General features: G+C 42.4%; 1 protein-coding gene across 6 annotated transcripts in view; it reads right to left on the bottom strand.

Annotated features, from left to right (window-relative positions):
* Nucleotides 1–14,671, bottom strand: part of LOC131684012 (uncharacterized) — a 271,053-nt gene that overhangs the window by 9,719 nt on the left and 246,663 nt on the right. For all 6 annotated transcript variants that reach the window (XM_058966474.1, XM_058966475.1, XM_058966472.1 and 3 more), the window contains one exon: nt 12,223–12,516. In XM_058966474.1, coding sequence (XP_058822457.1) covers nt 12,223–12,516 — 294 coding nt within the window. The remainder of the gene's footprint in view (nt 1–12,222; nt 12,517–14,671) is intronic.

Below are 14,671 nucleotides of genomic sequence, written 5' to 3'. Positions count from 1 at the left end.
TCGAACGGGGCCTTTTGCGACCTTTATCAGAATACGAGAAGTCTGGGTTCTAAGGCATTTTGGCATTCATATCAAATTTAATCATTTTCTCGTGCATGCATCCCTATTATTGTTCAATAGATTTTTATTAAAAATACCTTGTTGGCTGTGGAATATTCTAAGGAACAAACAGGAAATAGATTCGTTACCGGTAAAATCTAGAAGCCTAAATGTTTCTAAATGGTAAAAACCAATATTTTATTTAAATACCCCAATACCCAAACTTCCCTATTTTTCCTAATATGAAGCATTTACCATGTGATTCCTGAACATTTCTAACACTGAAAATAGTAAAGTAAATAAAAATATATTGCTAAATGGAGTTGTTATGTGCTATTTAATGATTAAATATTGAATCGAGACTGAATGTCAAAAAATCTAATGTATCTGAATTTTATCGATAGTAAATCTTCTTTTGTTTTGTTCTTTAGGAATTTTAACGTTCAACAAGGTACTTTTAATAAAATTTGATTGAAGAATATTAGAGATATATGCACGATAAAATGATTAAATTTAATGTGAATGACGAAATGCTCTAGAACCACAACTTCTCGTGTTCTGACAAAGGTCGCAAAGGTTCTATTCGATTTCTGAGACTTTTTTACATTTGAAAAGCAGCACAATATGTAGGATTTGCGGCATAGAGCAGAATGGTTATGAAGAATAAGGATTTTTTTTGGCCAATATGCCCTAAGACTTCATCTTCTCCTATTTTTTGGGAAACGAAAACACTTCCATTAAGCTACTAAGATTTTTTTCTTTAAAAATTGTAATTTTCAGAGTGCTACTTCAAAAGTTAAAGCATTTAATAAAATTGTTTTCTTCATTTTTCCTATAGCGCCAATTTTAAAACATCAAGCGAAGTAAGCCGGGGTCTAAAATTGTCCAAATGATGTGAAATTTGGCATCTGAGTTAACTTTGACATTTGTCACAAGAGGAATTCCATGAGAAACCGGCTGACCACAAAATATGACCATCGTCGATTCGAACGAAACTTTGAAGTTGTGTTCGGACTATGAATCTCCACAATTTTCTCTGACAATTGCAATGTTTTGGTTGCAAAAAACCCATTTTTCCCAATTTTTATATTTTGTTAATAAAAACCTAAAGAGAAATGAAACATTTTTAATGTAATTGTATGATGGAGAAATTATCGGTAAAAAAGTTTTTCTAACATGGTTTATACATGTTTTAAAATTTCATACTATTTGACATACAATACAATTTTATTACTGAAAATAATTCTAAGCAGAGGTGCGCGCCGATGAAAAATATCGTTATAGGCGGCGTTGGTGCGATTTTGACCGGCGGCGGCTGCGTATCGGTTAGCTAAAATCAACGGCGGCGGCGCAATACGGCGTGGGATATTTCTTGATTAGGATGGGGAGTAAAATGACTTCTTGCTCAATTACTCTTGCCATGTCGGCTGTCGTATGCGCGTGTTTCAAAGCTAAGCCGAAGATTAATGACGTAGCAATATAATTAGCCTTTAGTATAACACAGTGGTTTTCAACTGGTATTTTTTTTGTTTTGATTATAGAGGTTTCAACCTTAGGGTCATTCGTCTCTTTTAGCGGGTTAAAAAAATCTCCTTGGAAAAATCCCCCACCCTATGTGCGGGGTTGGGAATCGAACCCTGGTAAGCTGCGCATAAGGCAACCAATTTACCAACTATGCTATGGCCGCCCCTTCTTCAATCGGTAATGAATTATATTTGAATAAATATAAATAAAAGGATAAATATTTTCAACGGATTTCAAATGGCGATTGCGAGGATTAGATCAAGCCATACTTCTTAATGGTTAGAAAGTTAAGTAATTCAATTAGATTAAATTCAAGATCTGATGATTAAACTATATAGTTGAATTATATTTTGGTTGTTTTTGTATAGCTTTCAAATGGTTTACAATTTCGCCTTGATGTCAATGGGAAAGTTATAGGAAATGTTATGGGGCTTACGAAAAACTAGATGTTGTCGATGTAGAAACGCGAATAACTTCTGAAAAGGTCGTAATAAAACAAAATAATTGTGCTGCTAAAACAAATTTAAAATATCTCTAGAACTGCTACATTTCAAAAAATTTTTGTTATAAGCATTTGTTGTGATCGGTAGAAAGTCGCGGTAAACCTTCCACTCGCGACGGAACTTCGAAGCGGGTGCTAATTCCAGCAGGCAACGGCGACAGGAAAAAAAAGGTATGGTGGTACTTAAACTTTATTTGCAGCGATGTGCACTCTTCAACGGGTCAATTCAACAGTCAGCTCCTAGTGTGCGCGAGTGGGGTTCCAGAGTAATCCCTACACTATCATCGGAATTTCTGGGTCATTTTACTCATTTTGTACGGTAATCCTAAACATCGTCACCCCCTTGAAATATCGTTTCTAAACAAATGCAAAAAGTAACATAATTCACTTATCAGCTAGATAAGAATAACATTTTTAATTTTCTTCTTCAAGCACTCCGGGTCGTTGAGCTGATCGCGGGTTGATGGCCAGCGGGTCCTCTTCTCCATCAATTGCAGTGGTAGTAGAATCTGGCAGTAGACAAACTTTTGTGATTGGCCGGGTGATAATTCCCCGAACAGTGCGCAGCGTCACGACTCTGATGATTCCATCTGGACCTGGTGAAGTAGTCAAGATTCGGGCGAGCGGCCAACGTATTGGCTGCTGCATCTCATCGACGACAACAACCATTCGGCCTGGCAGCATACTGTCATTTCGTCGGTTCATCACGGTATTCTTTTGCAGCTCCTGAAGGTATTCCGATCGCCAGTGGCACCAGAATTTTCGGACGTGAAGTTGAAAATTCTGGTAGTGATCCAGCCGGTTGACTGGGATGTTCCGATGATCTGGGTCGGGCAAGGCGAGCATGCTGGTTCCGATCAAGAAGTGCGCTGGTGTGAGTGCAGCCAAATCATCTGGATCATCTGCAATTGGCAGCAGCGGCCGGGAATTCATCAGAGCTTCGATCTGCGAGAGCACCGTTCCAACATCTTCGAACAATAGTCGAGACGGACCGAGCTGGCGGTAAAGTTGTTTCTTATAAGATTTTATGGTCACCGCAACATGTTTATTTCATGGACTTGTTGATTTTTCTCGGTGAAAATGAAAACTCCAAATTTTCGCATTACCACACGTAACGTTTCGGCTTACTGCACTTCAGCCATCGTCGGACGCCTACAAATGCTAAATAAATGTTTGTAGGCGTCCGACGATGGCTGAAGAGCAGTAAGCCGAAACGTTACGTGTGGTAATGGGAAAATTTGGAGTTTTCATTTTCACCGAGAAAAATCAACAAGTCCATGAAATAAAGTTGTTTCTTGGCTACCTTGATGGCCGCCTCCCACAAACCGCCAAAATGGGGTGCCTTTGGCGGGACCAAGTGCCCAGTGATACCTTCGTCTGCGCAAGTTGATGTAATTTTTTCGATTTCCTCCTGGTTTTGAAACATGGCAAATAACTGTTTTTAGCTCCTCGAAATTTTTGCCATTATCCGAGTGAATGTGCGTTGGGCGGCCGCGCCTAGCAACGAAACGACGGAGCGCACACAGGAACGCCTGGGTGGTCAGATCGCTGACGAGCTCAATATGGACGGCCTTGGTGGCGAAGCAGATGAACAGGCAAATGTACGCTTTGGCTGGTGCGGCGCGCTTGTGGATTGGTTTCAGGTACAGCGGGCCAGCGTAATCTACTCCAGAGACACTAAACGGGCGGCTAGGGACTATTCGATGAAAGGGTAGTTGGCCGATGTGCTGACGGGCAGGTACCGGGTTGAGGCGAGTTCAGCGAAAGCATTTGCGTACCGTGCTGCGAACTAAGCGACGGCCATGTACTGGCCAAAATTCTTCTCGTATGACGGACAGCAGTACTCGCCCACCGGCGTAAAGCATTTTTTTGTGATAATAGTTGGCAATTAAAAGTGATAGGGGGTGAAAGCATGGGAGTAGGGCAGAATGTTTCATTTGATAGGGAAGCTGGGCTAGCTTTAGTCGACCTCCGACCTTCAACACTTTTCCCTGGTCTAAAAACGGACTCATTTGGCGCACGTGCGAATGTTTTGCTACTGGTTTCCCCTTTTCCAACTCTCTTATTTCTGAACCGAAGGCATCCTGTTGAGCAAGGCGTATTAGTATAAATTTGGCTTCGGTAAGTAGTTCCACAGATAACGATCTCACAACGGATGTGGTGTTGGGAGGAGGCTGCGTTCTGGCCTTGGCAAGGGCGTTCCGCAGAAAGCGAAGGCAATAGCCGGTAACGTGTAGTAGGCGGGTGTATGATGACCAGCGGAGAAATATCGCATTAACTGATGGCGTTGATTGTACAAGTGTTACAACATGTCGAACTTCTAGCATCTCCTCAGCCACGCCGGGCGGTTCAAAGGCGGCCCATTCTCAAAAGTGTTGCAGCAGCCAGTGGGGCCCCTCCTTCCACAATTTACTATTCAGGAACTCGTCGACCGACATTCTGCGCGACACTAAGTTGGCGGGATTTTTGCTACCAGGAACGTGCCTCCATTGACAGCCGTGGGTAAACTGTAATATTTCCGAAACTCTGTTTCCCACAAAGGTCTGCCATGTGTTCGGAGGGGATCGGAGCCACTGAAGAACGATGGTGGAATCCGACCAGAAAATAGAGGCAGAGACGTCAATGTCGATGGCGTGCTTAACGCCAAAACTGCAACGCCGAGTTCTAGACGTGCGATAGTTAGTCATTTTAGCGGAGCGACACGTGACTTGGCTGCTAGAAGCTCGACTTTGACGTTTCCCTGCTCGTCTTCGCAACGAGCGTAGATGCATGTACCGTAGGTCGATTCAGAAGCGTCGGCGAAAGTATGCAACTGTATGGTGGAGCATGGGAGAAAAGCATATCGATTTACCCGGTGGGCGGTGATTTTCGGCAACTCATCGTGATAGTTTTCCCAGCTGGTTCGAACAGTCTCAGGAACTGGATCATCCCATTCGACAGGTAGCAGCCACAACTGCTGCATGATGATTTTGGCCCTCACAACAACGGGCGCAATAAGGCCGATGGGGTGGAATAGTTTGGCGATAGAGGATAAAATTGAGCGTTTGGTGGGCGGTTTGCCGTCATGTTGTACTTGCGAGTCGAAGCGAAGAAAATCTCCCTCTAGTTCCCAAATAATTCCTAGCGCTTTCACTGTCTCGTGGGTGGTGAACTCCAGAGGGGATTGGGTACCGATTTTGTCGGCGTCTAGGCCGTATAGCACTTCGAGCCGATTTGAAGTCCACTGCGAAGAACGAATCCTCCCTTCTCGAGCAATTTGCTGAGCTCTATGCGTAAGCGGATGGCGCGTTCAACAGATTGCTCCCCGCCAATGAAGTCGTCGACATAAAAACCTTTCCGGAGAGCCTTCGTCGTCAGCTGGTTGTAGCAGCGTGCGAGTTGCCAAAAACGTTGATGGAGCTAAACCATAAGTAACGGTAAGTAGATCGAAGGTTTGTACTGGCATGTCGGAGGAAAATCGCCAGAAAATGCGTTGCAGTGGAACATCATCTGGATGCACGAGAACCTGTCGGTACATTTTCGCTATATCACCTACTAGAGCGATAGGATACGTCCGAAATCGTAAGATTGTAGTGAGTAGTTCGTCCTGGACGACCGGGCCGACACAGAGGGCATCGTTGAGGGAAAAACCGGTAGACGTTTTTGCCGAACCATCAAATACAACACGAACCTTTGTCGTAGTACTAGCTTCCTTGATAACAGGATGGTGTGGTAGGTAGAATGATTTAGCGCCTTTGGCCCCAGTTAGTTTACTTGGCTGCATATGTCCGAGGTCGATGTATTCCTGTATGAATCTGTGATACTCAACCTTCAGCTCGGAGTTTCGCTCCAAACGTCGCTCCAAATACTCAAACCGTCGCAGCGCTTTTGCCTTCGACTCGCCTAACATGTCGTCAAAGTCAGGCTTCCGAGGCAGGCGAACTATGTACCGTCTGTCAGGGTTTCTAGAGACTGCCGATTGGTAAAGTGTTTCACAGCGCCTTTCTTCGACGGAGTAATTGTCCTTGGTCGTTAGTTCTTCCATTTTCCAGAAACGTTCCAGAGTTTCTTCCAAGGAAACCATAGATATACACACGAGACTGTTAGAATTGGACGATGGATTGAGCTTGGGGGACACTAGATCGGCAGAGCCCGCAACGATCCATCCGAAAACGCTATCAACCAGGACCGGGAAATTGCCGTGCAATTGTATTTGTGCGGCATTCGGGAAGAATGAATAAAAGTGCTTGGCCCCCAGCACTACATCGATTGGTTGGCTCTTGTTGTCGTCTATGGAGACATTTTGCGCAGGAAGATTGGCAGTTAGTTTGTCCATTACGAGGAAATTAACTCCGCAAGAAAAATGCTCCTTTCTGGATGAAACTTGGGCGTAGATGGACTCGTGTATGACCTTGGATAACTGTCCGGCCCCTTGGACGGTAACGTTGACGGGATGCTTCTTCAGGCGGAGGATACGAGCCATGCGGTCGGTTATCAAATTCGGTTGCGATGCGCTATCCAATAAAGCACGATCGGGGTGGTGTTGTCCATAAGCATCGACGATATTTACGATGACGGTTAGCAAGAAGACATTTTCACGAGGCTGCTGGAGAGAAACAGTCGTCTCGACAATCGAATCATCTTCAACAGCTGCTACCATGGTTTGTTCGGAAACTACAGGAGAAGACGACGACGTAGCCCTGTCAGCAGAATCGACGAAAGACGTTGAACGAGAAACAGCGTCGTTGCTGACCTTCTTAGGACCGGAGGATTGGCTCGTGTGTAATAAAGTGTGGTGGCGCTGATTGCACTTCTGGCAATTCAGGTCACATGGGCATTGGCGGACTATGTGATCCCCCCATAGACAGTTGTGACACAATCGTTTCGTGTTCACAAGCTGTTGTCGGTCGTTCACCGACATGCTGTTGAACTTGCCGCATCTCGCCAACGAATGTTGTTGACTACATATGGGACATCTGAAAGAATAGTTAGCGGTTGATGCGCATGACGAGAGACGAAACTGTGATTGTCTCCGGAAATGACTAGCAGACGCACCATCGTTTGTGTTTGTCGTGCTAGTAGATTGATGATGGTTGACCGAGATCGATTCCAGTACTCTTGTCCTCTGGAGGAAATCGATCAAACATGCGAAGTTTGGGTTCTCAGTTACGGATGCGTGGTCCTCCCAGGCCTTCAGAGAATCATCGTGCAGTCGCGTGCATAATAAGTGTTCTAGGATCGTGCTCCAGGCGTCCGTCGGCTCACCCAAATGATGAAGAATCTTCGTATGACGTTCGAATTCGTCCACCAATTCATGAAGTGTTGCTGCAGACTCCTTCTTCATGCGTGGGATGTCGAAGAGTGCTTGCAGGTGTCGCTTCTTCTTCGTTGGAGTACCGTCCCTCGAGAGCTTGCCAAGCCAGAGAGTAATTAACAGAACAAATAGCGATGGATTCAATCAGTTGAGCAGCCTCCCTCTTGACGGCTGCCCTTAAGTAGTGAAATTTTTGAATAGGTGGAACATCAGCGTTGTTGTGGATTAAAGCCAAAAACGTGTCGTGGAAAGTTAGCCATTGCTTATAATCTCCATCGAACTCAGGAAGCGAAATTGTCGGCAGTTTGATGCCAGAGAGAGAGAGAGTGGAAGTAGCATGCAGGGGTTGAGGGTTACCAGCGTTAACAGAAAGAGGAGGCGAATAGGAAATGAATGCAGCTTTTATTGAGAAAAGACGTGGCTCAAAGTCCGCACGTATAGCAGCATGCTCTGCCCTACCTTCCACATCACCGTCCTCCAGTTGAGCCTGTACCTCTTCAAGTGACGTCCACATGCGGTTGAGGTATTCCAGCCTCAATGGCACATGCTGTCCGTTGCGTTGAGCGTTGAAGTCTCGAAGAAATGCTTCTGCCCGAACCAGAGCTTCCATCATCGTTGTTCTCCGCGAGACTAGTAGGTTGATTTGTTGTTCTTCGGCCATCTTAAATGGCTATTGACGGCAGCAGCAGCAGAAAATCGCCAGAAATCCGAAGCACACTCGATGAAATTAGGCAACTGTCCTCCAAAGGTTGCGAACTAGTCTAGGCAGCAATGGCCGCCGACGGAGTATGCTGGAGCGTTTCTATCAAACAATAGCCGTACGATGAATACCGGAACGTGGGTCCAGTAATAGATCTGGGTGACCGTAGGCTGACTGCAAAGCTTCCTGTAAACCGTTGCAAACGATTCACAGACTCTGTGAAACCTTGCTTAGAGCGGTAAGCAGTCGGTCGAATCACACACGTTGAGCAGAAGATCCGAGAAACCGAGAATATGGAAAATAAAAGGCGGATCTAGAGCGCACCAGTAATGAATTAAATTCACGTCGGACAGAAACTAACTTTCTGCCTGAAAATATCAGGCCTTGTATTATAATTAAAGCGGCTTCTCCAGTCCAAAATTCCCGATGGCGGCGCTCAATTGTTCAGGAACATGCAGCGTCAGCAATGGCGAAATTAGCCGCTATCAGCTTTCCTGAAATGCAATGGCGTGCTGGATGAAATCAGCGATGACTCAGTGATGGTACGCAGTGGGCGCAAAATGTTGGCGTGATCGTGTATAGCTGGATCCTGGTCACGGCACCAGCTATGTTGTGACCGGTAGAAATTCGCGGTACTAAACCTTCCACTCGCGACGGAACTTCGAAGCGGGTGCAAATTCCAGCAGGCAACGGCGACAGGAAAAAACCTGTTTTAATCCACCTAGCGGTGCAATTGTGCCTTTCTCAATCATGAACGCGAGAATTTTTGCGTTGTTTATATTCATTATAAGCTTTCAAATGTATATATTACATTTTTATTGTACACGACATGACAACTATATACAAGAAAAAAAAAATCATTATTCGAGTTCTAAAATTTTGTAAAAGAAAAAAACAGCTACATTAATATAAAATTGAAAAAAGGTGCGAAAACGACAAAGTCCCAAAAAGTAAATTTTCATAAAAAAAATTTTTTTGAGATAACATAAAATCTCGACGTTTCATGCATTTTAAAGATGTTTGGAGTCAAAAATACGAATTCGATTTCTGAAATTTCATGAGGTTCCCCCTTTGAAAAAAAAAATTGAGTTCCGGCTTATATGGGAATTTCATATGTGACCGGACGATTTAGTCTATATTTCCGGACCCATATAAGCGATCCGTACGAAATTTTATAGACATCTATGGGGATATTATAGCTAAGTTTGTGAAAATCTGCCCAACCATTTCCGGGAAACTGATGTGAGTTCGTAAATTTTGAAAGATTGCCTCTTTTCCCGGGCACTTCTGGAACCGTCTATGGTGGTCAATGTAGTCAACGAAAGTTTGGTTGGCCGTCGGTGACCTAGAACAGCAAATTGAAGTTGATTGAGAGACTTGTTAGCGAAATTTTTACCTTTTTTGCTTTCATCGGAGTATCGGTTTGAATCACAATTTGCTATGTGATCGCACGCCAAAACCTGTAACTCCGGAACCGGAAGTCGGATCGGGATGAAATTTGATAGCCATTTACGGGGGCGCAATACCGTTCATTTGAGACTAAGCTTGGTTGAATCGGTCTAGCCATCTCCGAGAAACCGATGTGACTGTTATTCTGAATGGGGATACTTCCGCCGGGGCTTCCGGAACCGATGATGGTGGCCAATGTGGCCAAAGAGACTTTGAATGGATGTTAGTGACCTAATACTACAAATCGAAGCAGTTGTGGTCATATTTTGGAAAAATTTTCACCTTTATACATTCATTGCAGAATTTATTAAAATCGACCGGCCCTAGTCTGCGCGGCGTGTGACATGACACGACTAATCTCACCTCACTCTACGTGACTTTTCTCACCCAATTCTGAAGAGTCACTTCGGGTGACGTGAGACGCCCATTTAACCGCAATGGGGAATCTCACCTCACCCGAGTCGACTCTCAGAATCGGGTGAGAAAAGTCACATAAAGTGAGGTGAGTTTAGTCGTCTCACGTCACACGCCGCGCAGAATAAGGCCGGACATTTTCTGCGTGATCGTGCTCACCACCCTGTAATTCCGGAACCGGAAGTTGGATCCATTAGAAATTCAAATATCTCGAAAACTGTCGCATTGTGGAAGATATTTGTTAAATGCATTTTAATTTAAAATGATACTTAGAATTATATTCTGTAATAAAATTGCAGTTTGGTATGTCGATTAGTATGAAATTTAAAAACATGTATAAAGTTGTTGTTAGAAAAACTTTTTTACTGATAATTTCTCCATCATGAAACTACATTCAGAATGTTTTCTTTCTCTTTAGATTTTTGTTGACAAAATATAAAAAATTAAAAAAATGGTTTTTTTGTAATTTGAATTTTTATCATTAATTTTTGTTTTTGTGAAAAATGACACATTTTTCAGTGTATATTTTTTTTCGTGCAGAAGTATTCATTACCTGTAACTCGTTCTCAGATAGTTTTACTGCATAAAATAGTGTAATCGAACAAAAAAATTTAAAATTATTGCACGTAGAAACGTTTACGCTCTTTTAAAAAAATACGCTTGAGTCAAAATAATCTTATTGACTGTGGAAAATGTTTAGTCTTCCATGCCGGTTGAACCTGTAAAGTTTTATCGGAATCTAAGATGGTCGGTCACGATTTTAGAGATTTTCGGACGGACCTCCTCATGTGCCACAAACATTAATATGGACAAAAAATTGTTGGTCAACGTGCTGTGTATATGTAGACTAGACTAGAGTAGAGAATTCTTCTATGGCCAGTTTGATGTGTCTGAATTTCTAGGAAAATAAATGTTTCGACAACATTGCATTATTTTACAAGACTTATACATGAGCATGCTGTTCGAGGATGTATTTTCGATTTCTTCAATACATCTCATGACACGGTCCAGTACCGAGAATTGAGAGCTCATGTCACTTCTGGACAGACCAATATGACCAGCAGTCGTTATTTTGCTGTACCATGCAAACCTCAGATTACACGCCAACGATAATAACGATGCTGACTGACAGCGTCACTTAAGCTCCTCTTACTCGTAATTATAATCATTGCCCATAAACACCCAATATTTAATGCAAGCACTTGACTCCAGAGCCGGAGGTGGTCCGAACACAGAATCGCCAATCGACCGCTTCACGAACCTGCAAAAGTGCACCAACCCGAAAGTCGTGTGGCATCGTAAAACTAGTTGAAGTCGAAACAAACTACAGTAGACTACCAATAATTAGGAATTGTCGTAACGTGTCATTTATCTCTTAATCAACAGGTCTAGATGGTTGAGTACTGATGAATCGTATTGATTAGGATTGCACACTATCTCATGGATTACGCACTCTATAATAAATGGATTGCGCTTAAATAGTTATCATTATCTTTGCGTCGATTATAAGAAGCAGTATAACAACAAAAAATGAAGCACACTCGTGTTTGAGCAAAGCAAAAATTTGACCCGAACGCTTTAATTTTGTAATCTGCTATTTAAAACAAAAATCAATAAGAGGAGGTTGCAGACGCTATTCTAACTAATTTGTTCATTTGGGTTAGACTACGGTTTAACTAAGAAAACCTAAAAAATCTTTAAAAAAGATAAAAGTAATTTTGTCGCTGCCCTTTAAACAAACTTTTGAAAAGTCAATCAATGTATTCGGGGCATTGTTAGAATACTACTGATTAATTTTCATGAAAATTTGGCCTACGGTGCGAGAAAAAACTCTGTTTCATTTTCAAGGATGGTTATTTTTCGAGTCTCTCTCAGTTTAACCTTAACATAGGAGTTACGATGAACGAGTCCTAAAGTCGCTGAGTCTCCGAATAACGTCTCTAAATGTTTTGTTTACCAAATTGTAAACTGTAAAATTGTTGTGATTGTATTGAAATGTCGATTATTATTTCAGAGATTCAATGTCTTTAAAATAGAAGATCGGTTAGTATCACTCGAATTGAACACAAGGATTCGTAAATATAATTAAAATCGGGCAAAATTTCGAATCCCTCTCTAACGAGAGCATTTATAGTTCAAGTGTTCGGCCGGAATGACACTGACGGATAAAAGGTAAACAAAACACTTAGATGTCTTTATTCAGAAGCTCAGCGTCTTCACTCTATTTCAAATAATAAAATGATCATGTACGGATTATCAAGGCTGAACTGAACACATAACCGCTGCTGATGGCTTACTTACCATCGACCTGAGTGAGGCAGCTGGTGTAGGTGGAGGGACACTCGAGCACGTATTTGTCCAGCTCGTCTTGGTCCCGCTCGAAGTCCTCGCAGGTGGTCACGATATTGGGTAAAGTGTTTCCACCCGAACTGCCAGAACTGTTGTGATGTCGATGTGACGACGACGACGACGATGAGGACGAGGCAACCGCGGCGGTGGCGGCCATGGCAATTGCCGTCCGAAAGGGTGCTTCCGATCCTTCCCCACAGACGTAGCATCGGCGGGCGTCGACTATCGCCGGAGGCACGGTTAGCACTAAAACGAAACATGAAAAGCGAAAAATGGTTACTATACGGGCACAATTAGAATAATGAGTTCGTAACGCGGTAATAGCGAATGATTGCTAATGACTTTGGAGCCGGGGCGTGTGGAGTGACAATTACACAATTAGTTTCAAGTCACGAGAGTTGTGCGGAATTAAGTGGGAGGAACGTTTTAGTAGTGATATTACAGCTATGATTCGCAAGTTTTGTGAACTGAGTTTGGAATTGCGCCATAAATGAATATATCCATGGTCATTTAATTTATTTATTTCTTTTTTTAAGTAATTTGAAATTATTGTGTTAATTCAAGTTTAATAAGATCGGTTTGAAATCAGAGAAAAAGTTATGGTGATAAACCAAAAAGCTCGACTCAAATGCGACATACGGAAATTCTCAAAAATAACTTCATATATGTTTTGACACTTGAATCTTTGGTGTGTCAGCAAAAAAAGATTAAAACGCGGGTCTGACGAACGAGGAAATCGACTCGTGCTGCAACACGGAGACGCACGATGAATAGTAAACACACATATCACGATTTCAATTGAGGCAACGTTTATTTTTCTCCTGAATGAATAAATACGATCCCCGTTCTACTTTGTAAGCAAACCATATGACGTCCTTACAAAGTCAGTGTTTTATCGCGAAAGGTGTACATTTCATTTCAACCGAAGCAGATTCTGCATAAAAACATCAGAGTTCGAGGTAAACTGTGCTCCGGTACTTAATTTCTTAGGAAGTTTAATTGAAGTATGTTTATCAATACTAGCTAGCGGTACTAGCTACAATGAAACCGGATGCATATACGTTTACTGAGATGTTTGGTTCCAGGAAGGTAGATAGATAGTTTAATAATAAATAGAAACCCGATCAGAACGTCATAACAGAAAGCTATCAAGTTTATATCTCATGTTGATATTTATTTCTCATTGTTTTAACTCTATGATATCCCGAGCAGCAATACAAGCAACATTATATCAAGATCATTCCTTACATGTAATGCAAGAAACAGAAAAAATGAATTTTGGTTACGTATTAGCGATATATGTGTATTGGTGGTGACTACTACGCGTTAGACACAGATAATAAGTCATATGCTTGAACGATATCGCGATTAATGAAAAAGTACCGGACTCAATCAAGATTAGAACTCATGTTCTTGCACATGAGAACAGAGCATTGAAACTCGTACAATCAGCACATCCGCAATTCGATGCGGTTTCCTGTGTAATGAATGAGCCGAAATATTGCGTTTAATGATGTTGGTGAGGAATTAATAAAAGCAAACGGAAAATAAAAAAATCGACGTGCGTTGCTATAACAACGAGCATAACTGCAAAATTGCAAGGAACTTTACTGCCGTTCTACGCACAACTGTCCTATGTATATAGGGAATCCCATGGGACACAGGACAGATATGCTTATAACGGCAGTTTATGGTGAACCGATGCTAGAATCACAACATAGGTTCGGTAATGTTCGGGTTACGTTACAGCATCTGTGTGCGGGTAGAATGTACTATACCGATAGGAGATGGCACGTACACAAGCGTACTGTTCAGCAATCAGTTGACTGATTTTTTTTACCCCGTGTTTCATTTGTTTTGAAAACCAAAAAGGCACAGATTTCCTAAAAGAATCAATATTCCGGAAAGAGAATCTATTCATCTGCATGTGCTAACATGCCTACATCAGTGGCGTAGTAGCGGGGGAGAGGATTTGGGGAAACCACCCCCGCCCCCCGCAAATATTTTGAAGAAATTTGAAAAAATTGAATATGGTCAACAAAAATATGGCTAATATTTTCTTGCAAAAGTTATCTTGTGAGAATGTTTCCTTGTAGTGAAAATTGGTGACAGGCCTCGACACCTACCGGTCGGCTCATTGTGGAGGATAGGTTTACCGTCGAGTACTACAACGAGTAGATCGCGGCGAAGCTGGGAGCTAGGGCATTGCAAAAAAATTTTTTTTTGGATTCTCAAAGGCCCCCCCTCTCATATTGTGACAAATGTCAAAGTAAGCTCAGATGCCAAATTTCACATCATTTGGACAATTTTAGACCCCCGCCCACTTCGCTTGAATTTTTTTAAAATTGATACTATGGGAAAATAGGGAGGAAAAATACATTAAATGCTATAACTTTTGGAG

This window comes from Topomyia yanbarensis, chromosome 2, assembly GCF_030247195.1.
Source record: "Topomyia yanbarensis strain Yona2022 chromosome 2, ASM3024719v1, whole genome shotgun sequence".
NCBI classification, from domain to species: domain Eukaryota; kingdom Metazoa; phylum Arthropoda; class Insecta; order Diptera; family Culicidae; genus Topomyia; species Topomyia yanbarensis.
The sequence above is the reverse complement of the archived record's forward strand: the minus strand, read 5'-3'. Positions and strand labels throughout refer to the sequence as shown.